At 39.4% G+C, this 21750-nt stretch overlaps 2 protein-coding genes and 2 non-coding genes across 5 annotated transcripts in view; 3 read left to right on the top strand and 1 right to left on the bottom strand.

The window, feature by feature from the left end:
• The window catches only part of LOC144065575 (uncharacterized), a 38227-nt gene extending 35259 nt beyond the window's left edge, over positions 1-2968 (bottom strand). The window contains exons 1-2 of the mRNA XM_077588549.1: positions 2546-2968; positions 89-1892 (exon numbers count right to left, since the gene is read on the bottom strand). Of these exons, the coding sequence (XP_077444675.1) occupies positions 379-1892; positions 2546-2693 (1662 nt within the window). The 5' untranslated portion in view covers positions 2694-2968 and the 3' untranslated portion in view covers positions 89-378. The remainder of the gene's footprint in view (positions 1-88; positions 1893-2545) is intronic.
• Positions 2969-3446: 478 nt separating this feature from the next.
• LOC144065625 (uncharacterized) lies at positions 3447-6662 on the top strand. 2 transcript variants are annotated; one of them, XM_077588618.1, is made up of 4 exons: positions 3447-3546; positions 3634-3964; positions 4882-4986; positions 5417-6662. In XM_077588618.1, the coding sequence occupies exons 3-4, from the start codon at positions 4980-4982 to the stop codon at positions 6391-6393; spliced, it is 984 nt and encodes a 327-aa protein (XP_077444744.1). In that variant the 5' UTR covers positions 3447-3546; positions 3634-3964; positions 4882-4979; the 3' UTR covers positions 6394-6662. The 2 variants fall into 2 exon arrangements, with proteins under 2 accessions (XP_077444744.1, XP_077444745.1); XM_077588619.1 differs by lacking the exon at positions 3447-3546 and having other exon boundaries at positions 3603-3964.
• A 5568-nt stretch (positions 6663-12230) lies between these two features.
• Positions 12231-12421, top strand: LOC144066368 (U2 spliceosomal RNA). The gene has a single exon (XR_013297542.1). It is a non-coding gene; the product is annotated as a U2 spliceosomal RNA (small nuclear RNA).
• A 966-nt stretch (positions 12422-13387) lies between these two features.
• On the top strand, positions 13388-13499 carry LOC144066426 (U5 spliceosomal RNA). The gene has a single exon (XR_013297591.1). It is a non-coding gene; the product is annotated as a U5 spliceosomal RNA (small nuclear RNA).
• The last annotated feature ends 8251 nt before the right edge of the window (positions 13500-21750 follow it).

Genomic DNA, 21750 nt, shown 5'->3' with positions numbered 1-21750 from the left:
TCTTTCATACAGAAATTGATAAAGCAAGCAAGCCGTGATTAGCCACTGCTTATCACAACACATTTGCGTCATTTAAGTCTATCCTTACGACTGGCAAGAATCTGAGCAGGAAAATGAATTCTGACCGTTGTGGATAATTGTGTTTTTAAGATAATCCTGCCACAAATTGAGAAAAAAAGGGCTTTTCTCCTGTGCGGGTTGTTAAGTCTTCTTCACAGGTTTTTCAGTTGTGTAGCTTTTTAATTGGGCTGTTGTAGTGAATCTGTGGCCACAGTCTGAGCAGGAAAACATTGTTCTCCAGTGTGGGTTAATAAGTGTTCTTTTAAGCTTCTCCTTTGGGAAAATGTTCGACCACAAACTGAACACAAAAATGGTTTTTCACCTGTGCGTTCTTGCATGACTATTTAAGCTTCCCTTCTGTGTGAATCTTTGACCACAAACTGAACACGAAAATGGTTTTTCACCTGTGTGTGTTCTTGCATGACTATTTAAGCTTCCCTTCTGTGTGAATCTATGACCACAAACTGAACACGAAAATTGTTTTTCACCTGTGTGTGTTCTTGCATGAGTAATTAAACTTCCCTTCTCTGTGAATCTTTGACCACAAACTGAACACGAAAATGGCTTTTCACCTGTGTGTGTTCTTGTGTGCCTTTTTAAGTGTTGCTGTTGAGAAAAGGCATGACCACAAATTGAGCAAGAAAATGGTTTTTCACTTGTGTGGATTCTTTCGTGCCTAATTAAGTTACCCTTGTGTGTGAATGCTTGACGACAAACTGAGCAGGAAAGTGGTTTTTCACCAATGTGTGATCTTGCATGACTATTTAAGCTTCCTTTCTGTGTGAATCTTCGACCACAAACCGAACACGAAAATGGTTTTTCACCAGTGTGTGTTCTTGCATGACTATCTAAGCTTCCCTTCTGTGTGAATCTTCGACCACAAACTGAACACGAAAATGGTTTTTCACCAGTGTGGGTTATTACGTGTCTTTTTAAGCTTCCCTTGTGTGTGAATGCTTGACCACAAACTGAGCATGAAAATGGTTTGTCACCCATGTGGGTTCTTGTGTGCATTTTAAATTTTCCCTTGTGTGTAAATGTTTTACCACAAACTGTACATGATAAGGGTTTCTCCCCAGTGTGGCTCGTCATATGTGTTTTCAAATGAGACTTTTTCACAAAAGTTTTCCCACACTGAAAGCATTTGCACAGTCTGTCGCCACTGGGATATTTCTCAACATCATCATCATCATTGTCAAAAAGCAAGTCATCGCCATCTGATAAAGGAGCAATTACATTTTCTGCTCGCCATCCTTCTGTTGAGCTGCCACTCAGCGGCTCCGCCCCTCTGTTGGCCACGTCCAGATCATCTTCACTCTTGAAAGGCTCACCAGTCGACCATTTGACACATTCCTCGTTTTTGATTGGAGGTTGCTCTTCTCTTTTGCACTGTTGAGGGATCTTTGGCTCCTCCTCCTCTATAATTTGGAGCCAAGTTGAGGCGTTTTCAAGCTCCACCCCTACGCTGGCCACCCCCAGATCATCGCACTTCACGGACTCACCAGGTGACCAGGTGACATAATCTTCCTCATTTTTGATTGGAAGTTGCTCATCTATCATTGTTTGTTGAGAGAACTCTGGCTCCTCCTCTTTAATTAGGGGCCATGTTGAGGTGTTTGCAGGCTCTGCACCTCCGCTGGCTACGCCCAGATTATCTTGCCTTGTCAAGGCCTCACCAGGTGACCAGGTGACATCATCTTCCTCCTTTTGGATTGGAAGTTGCTCTTCTCTCATTTGTTGTTGAGGGGACTCTGGCTCCTCCTCTTTGATTTGGGGGAGCTCTTTAAGGCCAACAAACTCTTGCCCATCAGGACTAAGATTTTCCCTGAAACCTGCAAAGACAAAAAGATATGTATCACTAGATGAAGTCGAAAATGGGAATATTTTTTTCTTACTTTTACAAGTTTATTATCACAGCATGGTTGATTATTTCCCAATAATATATGCCAGAAAAGTCATGTTTTAGGTTTGATCCAGTCATCCAGTACACAATTTAAAGACAAAGTAGTTGTGACATTCAGATTATGTTGATTATTTGAAATATTTTATCCTTTTCATTTATTGTTATTCATCACATAAACCTCCAAAATTATTCTAAAATCAATTTTTTCACACTGACCTAATATCACTGAACAGCTTCCAGTTTGAGTGATGCAAAAATAAGTAATGTAATGTTTTTAATCGCATAATTTTATGACTTTTCCCAAAATATTATTTAAATCTAATTTTACGCAAAGAAATGTTGTGCTCACACAAACAACTTCCAGTTCATGTTAGAGAAAAATAAGCAACAAAAGGACTGATTCATGGTTGAATTTTGTAATAGTATAAACTATAATTTAACATTCATCATATTTTTATTTAAACCTGGTTAAAAAAAAACTATTTTAATCTCGTTATATTCATGTTCATTTTTCTCTCTGAATATTACATTATATGACTTCTTGCAATTTCCCATGGCACACCTGATCAAAAGTGAACCCACCTTCTAGTTTGTGAAGAATAACTTTCCCTTTCATCAATTTGCAATCAATGTGGTGATGGTGACGTGTAAGGTCCTCTTTTACGTCAAAAAGTTCCTCCTGGAACTTTGTTGTTGTTGTTGTTGTTGTTGTTGTTGTAATGGCAGCCATTTCCCTCGCTTGAATTCGGCTTTTTTGACGACGTGTTGATGGAGACGCCTGGTTTTGTTGATAGCAGCTAGCTAGCGAAGCTAAGCTAAGCTAAATAAAGTCGCACAGTTTTAAGATGGATGACTGATGTTGAATCCGTAAAGTGAATAATGCTAGAAACGTCGTCAATACTTCGGTTTAGTTAAGTGACTGAAATTAAACGACAAATTAGTCGGGAAAAAAGACAAATATTCGCAGACTAAGAACTGCCTATTTGGCCATCTTTTTTCTCGCATTTCCGGTCAGGGTTGCATTATGGGAAAGACAGTTTCCCGTAATGACAACTTTCCGTTCAAAATAAGATGCTTCACGAATATTATTCAATTTGTATTTGAACATTTTGGGGTTAAAATAATAAATAATGGGGGACACATTGTGTCGGAATCGCTGCTTTTTGTCGATAAGCTTCGAAATGTTGTGTTTTTTAACGGAATAAAAAAGGGTGTTATTATAGTTCATAAGGTTTATTCAAAATTTCTATTTAGAAATTGATCTATGATGTATGTTGCTTTCCACGAGTCCCCTTTATATATTGTTTGGCTTCACGTATTTTTCTTATAAATATGTAAAAAAAATCTAATATTAATAGGATAGTACTACGTATAACTAAATGGCATATCAATTAATCCTGATACTCGTATCATAAATTTGTTTTTTGTATACATGAAAATTATTTTAATTTTAATACTGTTAAACCTGGCAAATACTTTGTGTCTCTATAGTATAGTGCTTATACCCTAATTGCATTTATATATTAAATGATTTAGTTATTATCTTGTTCTTATCTGTTAATATTTTTTCCATTGGAGAAAAGGTTAATAATTCACACAAGTTTCTGCAATATGTTTTGAATTTCTATTCATTTTTTCTTTTCTCTTTTTTATGTTTTTCCCGTCTGAAGGCAAAATCTTCGCCGCTTGTATACGACGTCATCACCACTCGCCGTTTCGTCCATTTGCTGTCGAACGGCGCTTGCTGTCCTTTTGGAAAAGGATTTCCTCAATTTTTTAATCACTTCTTAGCCGTATGACAAATCCAATAAAAAGTGGGTGAAATCCATCCGAGAACACACTCAAAAAATCGTTTTAATCTCGAGTCGTTTAGATTAACGTTGATATTTTTGGCGTGCTTAGTTTAGCCTAGCCGAGTTTAGCTGCTAGCAAAGAGAGGAAATAAGAATCTTGAAATTAACGCTTCGTCTAGCAAGCAAATATCAAGCCCGAAAATGTCAGGTGAGTTGACTTTTCCTGTGTTTTTGTTACAATTTGTGAATATGTGATTTTTTTCATCAGTTCCTACCATGTTGCAAATGTACGCAAAATAAACAATTCGAGCAGGCGACCTCAAAAAATACACTCACACTAAGAACATGACGTCACCAAGTCGCGACTGTTTGCAAAAGGTGCTTTTCTTGTTTATTCGTTTTCTATTTTAGCCACATTTTGTGTTTATTCTCTCTCTCCCCAGTAAACGTTTCTTAAAAGATGATTCCTTCAAATATATAAAGTATTAATTATAGAGCTATAGTTTTCTTTACCAATTTATTCTTTGACAGCAATTTTTAAAGATTGCTAATCATCTTTTAAATTCCACATAGTACTTTATGCTGTGACTGTAATAATATAGAACCTACCAAAAGCAATATTAAACTAATCTTTTCTATTTTTTTCGGTTCTTTAGTCATAGGCGTTGGTATATTTCACAAAAAAAAACATTTTCAGGGTAAAAATAACTCAGAAACAAGCTTTTTGTGAAAAAATACATGGGAAAGTATTTAGACATTGATCTGCAACACCTCCTCACTCTCGAATTTCAAAATAAAATATGACAAGAGAATTCACATTTCTGGGGAAGTCAAGCCCCGATTATTTGTATTTTTTAAATGACACATTTTGTAACTTGAACTTTTGAAATTCCACAATTTATAACATGGGTTTTTGAAATTTCACATTTTTTAATGTGAATTTTGGCATTCTGGGATGAAAATTTTACGTAAAGATGTTTGCTAACTTGGATTGTTTATGAGTTGGCTCTTTCGCTAAGTGGGTCATGACTTTATTTTAATATAAATAAATGCCAAATTGGATGAGTTTTGAAAACATGGGTTTGCAAAGGAACAAATATGATTTGTGTTTTGCTGGTTTTGCAGATATTGGCCAAACTCGGCCTCCGGAGCCTCCACCCATCAAAGACGAGAAAGAATAGTCGCTGTTCATCAAGGACGAGGAGATCGAAGAGTCCGCACGCATGAAAGGTCGGCTCAAGCATTTTTTTCAAATCAAATACAGTCATACCTCTACTTACGAATGAATTTCGATTTATGATTTTTTTAGGTTACAATTTTTTTTATCTGCAAATGAGTGACTCGATATACGAAAAAGATCCAAGTTACAAAATTCCTCAAAAAGTAAATGCATGTCCTTATCCGTTATTTTATTTTGAAAATATTGTCATCAGATGCATTGATTCTCACTTTAAAACCTTGCTACCCTCTACTGGGCTCTTATTGGCTGTCTCACAACAACCACTATTCATGTTTCAAGATTCTTTCTTCAGTACCTTTCTACCTCGGCTAAATACTCCCCTTATTAATGATTAGATGTCTAGATGACTACCGTTTTCATGGAAACGACATGCCATATTGGGATAGACGGTCCATAAAATATGTTTTTATTGTTTTGCAGGTTTCAAGAAATATCTTGTCACTGATTCCCAGGAGTCCGAATCCCCTGGTGTTAAAGAGCAAATAATTGAGCTCTACCAATTAAAAGAGGAGGAGCCAGAGCCCCCTCAACAGCAAAAGAGAAAAGAGAAACTTCCAATCACAAAGGAGGAAGAAAAGCTACCTTACGTTGAAGAAGATGGTCTCACTGAGGTGAATGGAGCGGCGGAGCTTCCCAGCAGCTCAACAGAGGGATTGCAAGAAGACGACGTCATCGCTCCTCCACCAGTTAGCGACGACATCGCGCCGCAGTTGCCAGATGCCGATGACAAACTCTGCAAATGCTCTCAGTGTGGGGAAATACTGACTAATAAGTCCAATTTGAAAAAACACATTAGAACCCATAGTGGCGAAAAACCTTTTTGCTGCTCAGTTTGTGGCCAAAGATTCACTCAAAAGCAACACTTGGAAGGCCACACAAGAACCCACACGGGAGATAAAATCTTTTGCTGCTCCGTGTGTGGGCAAACGTTCACGCAAAGGCAGCACTTAAAATGCCACGCAAGAACCCACACTGGCGAGAAACCCTTTTCCTGCTCAATTTGTAGTCAAAGATTCACCCTGAAGGGCAACTTGAAAATACACACAATAACCCACACTGGCGAGAGACCTTTTTCCTGCTCCCTTTGCGGTCAAGGGTTCACACGAAGTCAACTCCTAAAATCACACGCAAGAACCCACACCGGAGAAAAAACTTTTTGCTGCTTAATTTGTGGTCAAAGATACAGTCACAAGAACTCTTTAAAAATACACACAACCACCCACACTGGAGAAAAACCTTTCTCCTGCTCAGTTTGTGGGCAAGGCTTTACTCGAGGTCAACTGTTAAAATCACACGTAAGAACCCACACTGGGGAGAAACCTTTTGCCTGTCCAGTTTGTGGCCAAAGATTCTGTCACAAAAACAATTTAAAAAGACACACACGAACCCACACTTGAGAACAGCCTTTCCCGCACACTGTTTGTGGTCAAAAATTCACAAAAAAGGACAAAACTTATGGGGCAATCCTTTTGTGCACTTCATTTTTCTCAAGTTTTAATATATCTTTGGGTTCTGACATTATCATTTGTGTTTCCTCATTGCAATTGAAGTTATCTTTTGTGATTATGTCATTTTCGAGGTGACCCCGAACGCTCCTCTTGATGTTAATAAAGTGAGTTTGTAGATCTCATTTCACGGAAAATAAAGGTTGGAATATTAACAGAAATTACTCGGAAGTCCTTTTATTGAATTTGTTGAAATTATCTGAAATGGAAGCATGAAAGAAAGTATTTAAAATCTGATACATATTTGAAGTAAAATGTATTTTATTGATATGTTTTCCTTGTTCCTGGTTTCACGTTCGAGGGAACCAAATACACATACACAAGGCTGCCAAGGGGGTTCTGTGACCGCACCACAATATTCTCACAAGAGATCGCGGCATGTATAAGTCAGCATGAACATAAAGACACCACACAGATCCTAATATATGTAGACGACATACTGATAGCCAGTCCCGCAGAAGAGGAAAACAAAGAAGAAGCAATCAGATTATTCAAACATCTGGAGCAAACTGGGAACAAGGTGTCGCTGAAGAAACTGCAGTACTGTCAGGAGTCAGTCACCTTCCTGGGACATCGAGTCTCACAGAAAGGAAGGGAACTAACAGATGGAAGACGAGAAGCCATCCAGCAATGTCCGAAACAACAGACAAAAAAATAAATGATGGCCTTCTTAGGCCTAACTAACTACTGTAGGAGTTGGATTCCAAACTATGCAGAACTAACTCAACCACTGCTAGACATGATCTATGCTACTGAGATGACAATGAGGGACCCAGTAACATGGACTGAAGAAGGAAACCGAACATTCATGGAAGTCAAGCAACAAATGTTGGAATCAGGAGTCCTGGCGCTTCCTGACTATAAAAAACCATTCACCTAGACAGTGACTTGCAAAGGGACGTTCATGACATCAGTATTTATATTTTGAAAATATTGTCATCAGATGCATTGATTCTCACTTTAAAACCTTGCTACCCTCTACTGGGCTCTTATTGGCTGTCTCACAACAACCACTATTCATGTTTCAAGATTCTTTCTTCCGTACCTTTCATATATATATATATATATATATATATATATATATATATATATATATATATATATATATATATATATATGTATATATATATATATATATATATATATATATATATATACAGGGTGTACTCACTTTTAGAATGACGAGAAAACCTTTATTTATGAACATAGAGCGAAATGAAATAGCTTCAAATACATGAGACAAATGTTCAAATTGATGATCATTATAAATGTACTCACTCTTTTTTTGTGTTACAGATATCCTGAATTACTGAAGCCATGGCAGGAAATCAACTTAGTTTCGAAGAGAGAAAGTTTGTCCTGAAATGCTATTGGAAGACCGAAAACGCCGCTGAAGTGCAACGCCGGTTCACAAGTGAATTCGCAAAACCGCCACCCACGCGTCGGACCATTGCGCGCATCAGAGACAAATTTGAAGCAGATGGAACCGTACAGAATACCAACATGGATTGGACGAAGAGGCCCCACTGAATACCCTGCGCGTTCCCCAGACATAACACCCATGGTCTTTTTTTTGTGGGGATACTTAAAAGACTACGTTTATGGCAAAAACCAAGGACAATTGATGCATTGAAATTGGAAATTGAAAGACAATGTCGTGATATTCCTAATGACATGTTTCACGACGTTTGCGTATCCGTTGGTGCGCGTTATCAGCGTTGTCTGGACAATAATGGTCATCACTTTGAACATTTGCGAACATGATTCTTCAATTACATTTGTCTCATGTATTCGATGCTATTTCACTTCACTCTATGTTCATAAATAAAGGTTTTCTCATCATTCTAAAAGTGAGTACATTTTTTTGAGACACCCTGTATATATTCATAGTAATACTGATGTCATGTTTGTGATGATGATGGTTGTGGTGGTGATGGTGTTATGAGAGGTATCCATTCACGTGATGGTAATGTTGATGGTGATGATAATGGTTTGGTAATGGTTCTGGTGTTTCCGGCAGTTACAGTATAGTTGTTCAGTTATAATAGTTGTAGTAGTTATAGTAGTGTTTTGTTAATTTGTTGCTATTTTCACTTTGCAGAAATGTTTGGAGCAAAGAAAAGAAAGTACTCGGATGAATACATCAAGTATGGCTTCCCTGTTACAGAGAGGAATGGAATTCACCGCCCTCAGTCTGTCATATGCCATGCAGTCCTTAGCAATGATGCCTTAAGACCTGGTCGTCTGGAGCGACATTTGATCACAAACCACGAAGCATTAAAAGAAAAGCCAAAGCAGTTCTTCACAGCCAAACTTCATGCGCTGAATCGTATGAAGCTGGACTCAAGCGGTGTTTTCATAAAGAAACGTGGAAACTGGCAGAAGCATCTTACGAACTGTCACTACTTATTGCAAAAGCAAAGAAGTCTTACTCTGTGGGGGAGACTCTTGTAAAACCTTGCATTTTGAGTGCTGCAAATACTGTGCTTGGGGAAGAAAGCCAAAGAAAGTTATCATAGATCTCCTTGTCAGATAACACAGTAAAGCGTCGTATTGACGAACTTTCAGAAGACATAAAACAACAAGTTCTGGACAAAATAAAAACATCTCGTTTTTTTTGCAATACAGTGTGATGAAACTACTGATGTTGCTAACCTCTGCCAGCTGCTTGTTTATTCACGATTTGTGGATGAAGGAACTGTGAAAGAGAAAATTCTTTTTTCAGCAACACTGGAGACAACAGCAAAGGCTATCGATGTTTTTTCAAAAGTTGATGAGTTTTTCCAAGAACATGGTCTTTCATGGGAACAAGTAGTCGGTGTTTGTACTGATGGTGCCCCAGCAATGATTGGATCTCGCTCTGGATTCGTAAAGCTGGTGAAGGAAAAAAATCCTGCTGTAACTGGGACTCATTGTGTTATCCACAGACAAGCACTAGCAAGCAAAACTCTGCAAGGTAATCTACGTAGTGCTCTGAATTTGTCAATAAAAGTGGTGAATTTTGTAAAGAATAGCTCTTTGAATTCTAGGCTTTTCGCAGCTCTTTGCTCAGATCTGGGCACTGATTACAAGACTCTCCTGTTTCACACGGAAGTCCGCTGGCTTTCCAAGGGAAACATGCTGAGTCGTCTTTACGAGCTCAAGGATGAAGTGGAAATTTTCTTGCAGAGGCAGAAACAAGACAAACTGTATGAAGCATTCACAGAGGAAAACTTTCAGCTTTCACTAGCATACCTTGTGGACTTTTTTGAGGCTATCAACAACCTCAATTTGAAGTTACAAGGAAAAAGTACAAACATCATTGCACACTGATGTAATCAGAGCTTTCACTGAAAAAATTCATCTTTGGAAACAAAAAGTACAAGTTGGGAACTTTTCAATATTCTCACATCTCAATGAGCTCTTATCTGAGAAGAGAAAACTTGAGCAGTATGACTTCACAAAAGAGGTTTTATCTCATCTCGATTCCCTTGCTGAGAAATTTATGCGCTATTTTCCAGAGGTCACAATGGAGAATTCTCTTTGTACTTTGGTGCAGAATCCATTTAACACTGATGTGGAGTTGTTACTGGACTCACTGCAAGAGGAAGCCATCGATTTGAAATGTGACTCGAGCGCGAAAACGGACTTTGAAACAATGAAGTTAGAAGAGTTTTGGTTGAAATATCTTCCCATGTACCCAAAAGTAGGTGAAGAAGCACTTCGTGTGATTCTTCCCTTTTCTTCAACTTATCTTTGTGAAGCAGGGTTTTCGGCTCTTGTTGTCCTGAAAACAAAACAGCGGAACCGACTTGATGTAGCAAATGACTTGCGTTGTGCGCTGTCATCCTTCAAACCTAGGATTTCTGATCTCGTGAGGAAGAAGCAACAACATCCATCTCATTAAATTAGTTCATAAAATTGTGCCTAAGTCTCATGAGTCTTTCCAAATATTATATGTAATGTTTTCAATTTATTTAGATTCTTAAAATTGCCAGTCAATTTTGCCAGTTTGCTAAAGTTTTTTTTCGCTCCCTTTCAACCAAATGTGTTTAGTTTACTTAGAAAAAATGTCTCTCTGGAATGTACTATTATTTGTTTGAGTGGCTTTCATTATTAAAATTTAATACAAACAGAGATCTGTTTTCCTGAACAATGCTAAGAAATAAATGCAATAAAATAAAATAAGTTCACATGAGCAAAAGAGGAAGTGGGGGGGGGGGTCGTGCAGGTCTACTGGAAGCAAGAAGGGGGCGTCAAGTAAGATAGTTTGGGAACCACTGGTCCAAATGGTTTAAGAGCTAATTGATGGAAACAGGCAGAAATGTGACAACAACTCGTCGAGTTTAATAAACATAGCGCTGTGTGACTGTCAATGCGATACAAATAATGGCTTCTATCTCATTGAGGGTCCAGATGGGAGGAAGAGAGTTTATCTATGGGAGGCTCAGGGTTATCTTCATGCTGACACAACCCTGTAGACAGCTGGGGAGCCCCTGACACTGTGGTTATCGGCAGTTTTGCTCATGGTGATGCACGCTGGGCAGAGTTCTGTACGTGTTTTTATGGTACTAAACTTTCTTACGTTTCAAATGCACCCTTCAGTACCCCTTTTGGAATCGAAAAGTTCCAACAAAAGGCCAGATTTGGGGTTCGCTGTGTTGGGGAATTTTCTCTATAATTATATTAAAGTTAAGTTAGTAATCTGACTCCAATTTGTGACCTCACCCGACTGCCACTCATCCAACAATTTGCGCGCTCGTTCTGCAATAGAAAGGTATCAGGAAGCCGACATTTTCACACACGGGTGGATTTATTCCTAACACACAAATCTATTACATAAGCCTGGGGTTCAGGTCCCTCTCAGTCCATCTTTATACGTCTCTGTTGCCACCAGTCGACATAGTTCTCCTCCTTCTGAGTTGCCCAGGAACTTAGTTATACTACACAATATGCAAATGACACAACAACAAAGGCATCCTGGCATTATTCTATTGGCTATGTGTAAAATGCAGTTAACTCTAGCTTGCTCATTGGTCATTCTTCCTCTGAAGAATCTCCTCGCGGTTCCGCCCAGTTGTAGTCTTCCCCTCCAGCAACTGCCTCTTTGTTATCTCGTTTTGGCTCCTGCAAACAGTCCACTCATAATCCTGACATTCCCACTTTTTATAATATATTTGCACACAATCTAATTCCGTTATGCCTAAATGTTAATAATTCCTTTTTATTACAAATATTATTCCACCAGGGGGGGTTGTGCAGGTTGCAATGAAAAAGGAAGAACAAAATCAATCTCGTCCAATTCGCTTTATGACAAGTGCAGCAATCCAGGTAACGTCCACATGTGTGGAGTTTGCATGTTCTCCCTGTGTGGGTTTCCTCCCACATTCCGAAAAACATGCATGGTAGGCTGATTGGACACGCTAAATCGCGCCTAGGTATGGGTGTGAGAGTGCATGGTTGTCCGTCTCCTTGTGCCCTGCGATCGGCTGGCCACCGATTCAGGGTGTCCCCCGCCTGTGGCCCGGAGACAGCTGGGATTGGCTCCCGCACCCCCTGCAAACCCTAATGAGGATAAAGCGGTTCAGAAAATGGGATGAGATGAGTTTCCCTGTTATTGCACTAAACGTGTATCGTTGCAGTTTGTTGCATACGTAAATGTATGTTACTATTGACATCCGACGTGTGTTTCCACTACTTTAGGTTGTATTATCTGGAATGAAGTTGTCCTTTGCGCCTGTTTAAGGAATATCGCTTCTCGGCCTTTTGGCTAAGATCAAGTATTGTATCTGTTCTTATCAGTTTAATATCTGTTATGGCTCCTAAATGGGGACCATATATTAAATTGATATTTGGGACTAGGTGATGGAATAGGAGCATGATCCTTCCACTCCACGCATCATCGTGGTATTGCAGTATCTCCATGAGAGATGCAAACCCCTCTATTTGTCAAAATACATATACTAACTCTTGAAATTCCTAAGTTTAATGATTGAAACGACAGAAGCGAATCTGAAATTTCATATATTATTCATGAGGATGAGGGGTGATTTAAATTAACAAATTAAAGCCTTTCTTTTGTAACAAAATCTAAGTTCAACCTAGACTGTGTAGACATTCACATCTTATATAATAATATATAGGTTTGACGATCATCATTTTTGCCAGTACAGCTTGTTTAAATGCCTGCTCAGCGTCATGGTGCCACTATTTTTGCTGTAATATGAAAGCAAAGCGCCACATTGACTACATTCAGCGAAACCAACATAAGTTTCTGTAGCATATTCAACAATCAATTTGAAGCTTTTCCACACCTCACTTTTACCGGTGCATTTGTCATTTCACTTCTCCAGTCTGTAGTTTATCCTTAACTTATTGCTCCCCCATATTAGAATAGATGCGGACTTGCGGACGGAAAGATTATTAAGAGGGCAGCCTTCACGTGACGTGCGCAAAGCATGCGCTGGCTCTGCAACTCCTGTTTAATCCAAATTATTTATTTTATCACAAGTATTGTTAGTTTAGTGAACACATCGTTTCATTATACATTGTTATAAACATCTATTTAAAAAAAAGTCAGTGAGAAAGACGGGCTCGGGCCCACGATCACAACTCCATTTTGGATGATTTGGTATAATTACTAATTTCACTACACCATTAAATCCAACCCATTTACACCCAAAGGATGCACGTATGCCCTGGATCATATTATATAGCAACGCTCTCCAATCCCCTGGCTGCCTAATACAGGTGCTGAAACGTGATTGGCTGCATAATACAGCTTCTGCAATGTAATTGGCTGCTCAATGGATTGGAACCACGCACTAGTTTTTAGTGCTTTAGCCTGTATTAAACTACTATTGCGGATATAGACGTAGTTCGTTCTGTCAATTCTTCATCAATACATATACTTGCTTCTCTTCAAATCTTACAAATCTTTCGCCTTTTACTAAAGATTTCCGTGGGGAGGAACAATAAGATTTTCAATCAATTCTTTGATGCTCTGTGCTAGCAGAGCTTCCTGTCTCTGTCAAAACTAATTATGTATTTGTGACATACTAGAGTGTTTGATCTATTAGTGTGACATACTAGAGTGTTTGATTTATTAGTGTGACATGCTAGAGTGTTTGATTTATTAACGATTGCATGTAAAGAAGCTATGACGAGTTTGGATTGAATGTGTGTATCGGTGTTCGATTGGTGATCCTTGGATCCACATGGCAAGTGTGGGGCATGTTAAAGTAGATCGGTATTCGATTATTGATGTCTTAGCAAATAGCTTGAAGCACGGGAGGTGTGTTGAATCATTACAGTAAAAGTTTGGATTGAAGTAACAACAACATCTCGCTGTTCTGATTATTTCCCCCTGTGTCTCAAGATCGAATGCAGGGTGTAACATTTTGGAGGCACCGCTGGGATTGCTGTTCAGATGTCCAGTGTCCATGACCTGCTCACTGAATTCTGAGCCAGCTAAATCCCCCCACAAAACCAGGCCGATGGCAGTGAGAGGAGGTGTTGCTGTTTAAGAAGAACTGGAAGTTGGCGGTTGAGTACTTGTCATCTGAGGCCTACGAGATCATCAGAAGGACAGTAAAGACGTGCCAGTTCAGAGTTCACTCCTGTACAGTCAACAGAGCTCCTAGATCGTCAACAAAATGGAACAGTTACTCGAAGAGGTGGTAGGAACATTGAACAACCTGACGGAAAATAACCTACTGGAAATATGTGATTTTCTTAACATATTAAGAAGTGTTAAACGGAAATCGCGTCTATCATTAGTGGCTCACATTGTGAAGTACCTAGAAAGAGAAGAACTAGAGGAACTGCAGGATGAAGGCATGTCTGAATTGTTGAAACTGAAAGATAAAATATCAGATATGAAGCATGAAGTCAAAAGAGATGAAAACGAAAAGCAAGGATCAAGATTGGAAGAGACTCCAATAACTTTGCCCCAGCTACCAGATGCTGCGGACCCTCAAGGGGGTGTGTCTCCCCAGCCCCAGCCAAGCTCATACTGGCGCAAGGACTTCAAAATTGCCGGCCAAATAGGTGAACCAGGCCAGAGGGACAAGCTGACATTCTCCAGCCTTGTTCATCAAATTGAAAATGGACTGAATAGGGGTTACTTAGATGTGGAAATTATTGATGCAGTTATCAGAGCTATCTCCCCCAGGTTGCAGCTACGTAATTATTTGGAAGAGAAATCTAACCTCACTCTTCCCACACTCAAACGCATCCTACGCGCTCATTTTCAGGAAAGGAGTGCTACCGACCTCTATGTGCAGTTAGCTTCAGAAGTGCAGCATATCAAAGAGACTCCTCAAAGTTTCTTAATGCGAGTCTTAGTTCTTAGGCAGAAGGTACTGTTTGCATCTCGAGAATCAGAATCAGGAATCCAGTACAACCAAAGTTTAGTCCAGCGTATGTGCTTGCACACGATACTCACTGGTCTCCAGAGTGACAGTGTTAGAGTAGATATGCAGCCTCTCTTGCTGAACTGTAAGACTTCAGATGAGTTTTTGCTAGAGAGGTTAAATGTAGCCTGTGCTAATGAAACAGAAAGGAGAAATAAAAAGAAGTTTAGTACCCCACAGGCAGCGACACATGTTAGCAAGGTGCACTCAGAAGAACTACGACCTACCAATTGCCCTGGAGAAGAAAAACCAAAAGTGTCCCGTGAGGTACGAGCGGAGTTGACTGAACTTAAGGCAAGTGTTGCTTCTCTTAAAGATCTCAGTGCAGAGATAGCTCAGATCAGAAAGACACTACAGCAGGCTATGTTTCAGCCTCAGTCCTACCTCCCACCTTCAGTTAGAAGACCAGTTAGGGAGCCCCAGCCACCTTTTGCAAAACAAAATTACTACAGCAAGCCCCCAGCACCCCCCTGGAACACTAGCCGCCCTGCTTATGTCCCAAGAAGGTGTTTTGCTTGTCAGCAGGGAGGGCGAGATGTGAAGTGCACACATTGTTTTCGGTGTGGGAGTGGAGAACATTTCCAAGCTGGATGTAAAATCCGAGGAGGCAGACCACTAAAAGAAGAGACAATAGCAGAGCTAACTCAGGAAAGGGAAGGTGTGGTTCGTGTGCTTTGTGGCACACCCAGTCCACTGGCCATCGTCAATCCTCCCAGCATGCAACAGCAGCAGGTGGGAACTCGGCAACACCTGATGGTGGAACCTGCCGATTCAAAGGCAAAGATCAGACGACTTAGACAAGAGCTAGAAGAGAGGAATGAACAACTGCTGGACAACAGACACCAGCAGGAAAACATGGAGGAAAAAATAAAGAGGCTCCAGCAGGAGAATTTGAAGCTGCTCGTAGACGCCCGTGCAGCCCGCGCCTATCGCGATGAACTGGATGCGCTGAGAGAACGCGCAATCAAAGCTGACAAGCTGGAGTTATACAAGGCCAAAGTGGAGAAAGGGAGACAAGGGATGGAGGAGGCGTACACCATTGCCACCGTGAGTGTACGAAAAGCTGCAGAACGAGGTAAAAAGCACTATGACACCAAAGTGAGGAGCTCCGTGCTACAACCAGGAGAGCGCATCCTGATAAAAAACCTGACACCAGAAGGAGGAAAAATTGACAAGAGTATGGAGAGAAATAAACAGCAGCCGGTATCTCATCTTCAAGAGACAGACCAAGACAGTGGTTACGAAGATGACTTTCACTACAAGCCCCTCCAGGTGCTAAATGAGGGAGATGCCCAAGGGATGGAGTCTAAGTACAGGCCACTGCCAGCGAATCGGAGACTCGGAGTGAAGGGCCCTGCTTCCGGACCAGTACAACGAGAAGATGACTATCAGCGGGAGGACCTGCCTGGTGAGGGAACAAATCTGGCTGTTGAAGATCCTCGTGATGATCATTTATCAGAGACCTCTCCGCCAACCACTGTGAATGAACCTGAGGCGTTGACTTATGAACGGCCAAGAAGGGAGAGACATCCACCACGACGAACGACCTATGATCAGCTTGGTGTCCCCTCCTGTTATAGTACTCAGTCACCACATCAGCTGGTACCTGCTTACCCTGCACCAGGAGTGGTTCCTTGGTTAGTACACCTGCAGCCATATTACATTCAACCACCCTTTATGTATGGACTCCAACAGGCTTGAGCCTACAAGGGTGGCATGTATTATGCGAACATGGACTGTTACGACTGTGATTACAGTTTCCATCCAGTGAACGTGGACCGTACGAGTTGTGGATTATATTTGAACTGTGGCCCTTGCCGCCTGGAGTTTTCATGAGTATCAGTTTACAGAAGAGGATGTGAAATGACAAGTTCGCTAGACTGTTCAGCATAACAACCAACAAGGGGAAGATATTTGGAATATACTGATGTCGGGACGACATTTGTTTTTGTGGGGGAGAGTGTGACATACTAGAGTGTTTGATCTATTAGTGTGACATACTAGAGTGTTTGATTTATTAGTGTGACATGCTAGAGTGTTTGATTTATTAACGATTGCATGTAAAGAAGCTATGACGAGTTTGGATTGAATGTGTGTATCGGTGTTCGATTGGTGATCCTTGGATCCACATGGCAAGTGTGGGGCATGTTAAAGTAGATCGGTATTCGATTATTGATGTCTTAGCAAATAGCTTGAAGCACGGGAGGTGTGTTGAATCATTACAGTAAAAGTTTGGATTGAAGTAACAACAACATCTCGCTGTTCTGATTATTTCCCCCTGTGTCTCAAGATCGAATGCAGGGTGTAACATATTTAATATTAATCTGGGTTAAAGGTTTTTTCACGCAATTTCACTGCTTGAATTTTTGCAGTGTTTACGTCCTCAAGCATCTGACTTTGTTCAATGAAGTAAAAGTAATATGTACATGTTGATGTTAATTCCTGAGTGTTTTAATCTATATTATTCTGAAGAGGCGGTTTTCAGGTGTACGTTTCCCTTTTTTAACTTTGTATTTTTTCAAAAATATTTTCTATTTGGTTTTCAATTTTTCGAAGCATAATTTTGTTAGACATTATAAAAATGTGATTTGTAGAGAATTGCTATTTTGTTGTAGTTGTATTTTGATTTGTGCCTTTGTTCAGACTTTTTTGTTTGTTTAAAATCATCTCGATAAACTAAGAACAAAAAATTATCACACGATTTAAAATTATGACTCTCTACTTCCCAATGAGCAGTTTCATGCAAATTTTTAATGACTAGCAAAGTGCATACCCGACCAAACAAAACAACAGGAACTGTGTGGAGGATGGGCTCCATCGTCAAGTAGGATACTCCAAACGAGCTTAATTCGTTCCGGGACTGAGCTCGTATGTCGATAGTCTTGTAACTCAAACGAACGTTTCCCATTGAAACGAACTAAAAACAAATTAATTTATTCCAAGCCTCTAAAAAAACACCAAAAACAGGATATTGGATTGGAAAAACATTTTTATTTGTTCTAATTCGCCATCTATTAAAAAAGTAACAAATAACTAGTGGTTTAATAGTACTAAAATGTGTTTAATAGTAGTAAAATTAGACAGAGATACTTTTTGCACGGCAACACGCTCGTAACATAACAAACGAATTTAAATGAACTCAGATTACGATGCAGACACACTCAAAAATAAGTTTAATCGAACCTAACACTAAACTTAATTCTAATTTTGTTTGACATTTGATACCTTTTTTCTCCCGGGTTGGCTCTATTTGCCAGTCAATATTGACAGTTGTTTGATTTTGTCTTCCCTTCAAAATATTCCCAAAATGATGCACACAAATGTCCTCACAATAGGATAGATAACACAGGACCACTTGCCAACGAGAAGTAGTATACTCCTCTCGTATTATCGAGCAAGCTCCTTCGCCATTCGCATTGGTTAACCGAAAAAAAAAACACTGAAAAAATGCAACGCTTCGCCCAGTGCTCATGGAGACATTACACGAGGGCCTTGCGACGGGAAAGACAGTGCCCATGATGTTCTTATGAGCAGCCTCTCGGGTCCGCTGTATGTTCGGATATAAAAATTTGTGTCATATCTCAAGATATATATTTGCTCGAAATTTTACTCGTATCTCAAATTGCTCGTATGTCGTGGCACTCATATGTTGAGGTATTACTGCACTGCTAGACTGGCTTCCTCCATATACAAGCTTTACTTACTTCTCACAAGTGAACATAACAAGGTAGACTTGATTCCAAAACAATAGAAAGACCGTGTAACCTAAAAAAAAAAGAAAAAAATACAAATGGAAAACCAAGCTGGATTCTTCACAGGAGTTAAAAAAAACCCACCTCTCCAGCCTGGCACACAAAAAATGACTCTTGTTCCCTGCAAAAGTTACATTCACATCCAGAAACAAATGAATAAATGTATATTTTTAAATAGAATTGAACCACCATCTCCCCCCTGTTCGCAAGGATTAATACTATTAAGCCTGTACCCTTTACAGCAATTAAGCCACATAAAATGCATGCTAATCAAGAACTCCAAATTCATTCAATAACGTGTATCGCGCAGTTGTTTGAAATGAATAATACCCAAATCTAGTAGTTTTTTTGCAAACATTTAACATTACATTCCCTTTGTAGTTTGTCTATCATCTCCAATAAAACTGTCTTAATGTTTTTCCAATAGTCATATGGATCAAAGGATCAACAATCGAACACCGATACACACATTCAATCCAAACTCGTTGTACCTTCTTTACATGCAATCGTTTATAAATCAAACACTCTCGCATGTCACACTAATAAATCAAACACTCTAACATGTCACACATGCTAATCAAGAACTCCAAATTCATTCAATAATGTGTATCGCGCAGTTGTTTGAAATGAATAATACCCCAATCTAGTAGTTTTTTGCAAACATTTAACATTACATTCCCTTTATAGTTTTTCTATCATCTCCAATAAAACTGTCTCAATGTTTTTCCAATAGTTACACATAAAATAAAAATCTAGTTAAATTTCTACCAATTATCCCCTTCAACATCAAAAAGATAAAAATAATTTACCGTTAATTTCAGACATGAAGTTACCGTATTTTCACACCTCCAGAAAGAAAACAATCTTTTATATATGAATTTGTCTAATTGTTCAAATTAATGTATTCATTTCCCTCTTAGTTTTAAATCTTAGCAAATAACACTTCTCTTTTTTGTCACCTTTGAAAAATGGAAGGCTGATTTTGTCAACAAAAAAACCCAAAAAGTTTTTTTCACCAAAAAGAGAGCTTTATTGGAATTACCACAAAGATGACACGTTAAATCGGTTTAAAAACGTGATTCATCTTATTATATGGCAAAAGTATAATTTTGAGCAAATTCATTGTTTTCACACCATATTTCTACTAATGTTTCTTAGATCCTAGATTCAATATATCAATTGTTTTCATCAAAATGGCGTATTGCGTCGCCTCCTTTTGAGCCGCAACCTTCTTCAGGTGACTTATGTCGTAAATTCAAACCTATGAAAACATTTTTATTCAAAACATATGTCAGACCATTTGAAGAATAATTATTTCCTATGTTCGACTCTCTTGTTTTTAATAAACCTAATGTCACCGAAAGGAGTGACGCTCGAGTTGCAGAAGTGACGCAATATTCCGCGCATGCGCAACCCCAAAGTCAAGGTTCCGTCCCCAGTCACAATCTTGTCGTGACCGTAGCGCGCCGAGTTTTTCCTCAATTTCCACCACTTAATTAAACCCACGCGTGGCCGATGTGTCTCCACGAGGAACACTCGATCGTTTGCAATATAATGCATGCAAAAGTTTTTCTTCACAGACTAGAAGGTGGGTTCACTTAATGAATAAGTGCGAAGGTCATTGCGGAAACACTGCTCCTTTGATTATGAAGTGTTTAACGGAAGCGCGCACTTAGCCGCTAACTGTGACCTTCACGAATGCTTCGAAGCAGCTTATTAATGTTGACATTCCTAAGCGACCTCTTTTTCTTTCTGCGCACAATGTTTCGCCTCCTGTGCACAATTACAACGCTTTTTAGAGAAGACAAAATTAATACCTCTCCCGATATGCAACTATATCACAATATTTTGCCAAGACCCAATAATCACAATATGCTGCAAGCATAGCAAAACCCATTTCTGCCCTCAAGTTTGCTTCAGCACCCCCAAGCCAATTAATGTAATGTCTTCACGGAAGGGGTCCAAAAAATTTAGTCGCTCGTGCGGTCCGCGCGCATACTGAATGCCGAAAACCGCCAAATCAGCCGTTACGCAGTCCACAGGTTTTTTCGCGTTCTAATCAGCAGCAAAGACAGCCGCGCTCCCCCTGCAGCCAACACATTATTTTACTAGTTTAGAGTATGACAAAAACGCCGGTTTTGGCAACTCCGCTAAACATTTAAGTGGCCGTTTTGCATTTCTGTTAACCAAAATATTCCCGCTAGCAGACGGGAACGAAACCAGGATAAGCCACAATAAGCCATGTCATTCCAGTACATTGACAGTACATTTAGTTACTATTAACAAAGTATGCCTAGCACTTGGAAATAACCATTTTAATTGCCGTTTTACAACTTTCAGCATCACACAAAAATTCCAATTGAATTCCATTCACAAAGAATGTGATCTCTGGTTTAACCAAATCAAATGCCAGTGTTTCCATTAAATTTAGCTCAACATCCTCATGGTCAAAATCCTCATTCAAATCATTTTGAGCAGGCCTGTGTCAGGAGTGGCCTGTTTTGTCCCTCCTGACGTGCCGTCAGGGAAGCAGCTGCAGTCAATCTGCTGATTGCTTCCTGGCTTTATTATTTAAGGAGCAATGTGTCAGTGGACCATTGACGGATCGTCTCTTATGTTTGTGCGTGCGCGTAGCATGCTGCTGTTCTGTTCCAGGCTGTTGGAGTAATCATTATTATAAATGTGTTTGCAATGAATATAAAGCCTTATAATATACATGCTTACTATATTAATCAATATATTTGCTTATTAGGAATAGTAATGCTCATCCTAAATGTGTAACTATATTAAACTATATATATATATATATATATATATATATATATATGTTGATCGCTTTTATGTTAGAGTTAGAATTAATATGTGCTTTCAACGAAGACAAACGCTTACTCCAAGGTCGCTCTCCAGGACAGCTGGCTCCAGACTTAACAATTCACTGAGTCCTTGCTCCGAGCACTGATTACTGGAAGATACGCCTCAACCCTTTCCCCAGATACAAGTTCGCAATGAAGATCTGTGAAGGACGCTTAAATTGTTGTTGATTCAGCGGATGGCTATCAATCAACTCGCATATTGTTTTAAATTGTGACGCTTGATATGGAATT

This window comes from Stigmatopora argus, chromosome 20 (assembly GCF_051989625.1).
Source record: "Stigmatopora argus isolate UIUO_Sarg chromosome 20, RoL_Sarg_1.0, whole genome shotgun sequence".
Lineage (NCBI taxonomy): Eukaryota > Metazoa > Chordata > Actinopteri > Syngnathiformes > Syngnathidae > Stigmatopora > Stigmatopora argus.
The sequence above is the reverse complement of the archived record's forward strand: the minus strand, read 5'-3'. Positions and strand labels throughout refer to the sequence as shown.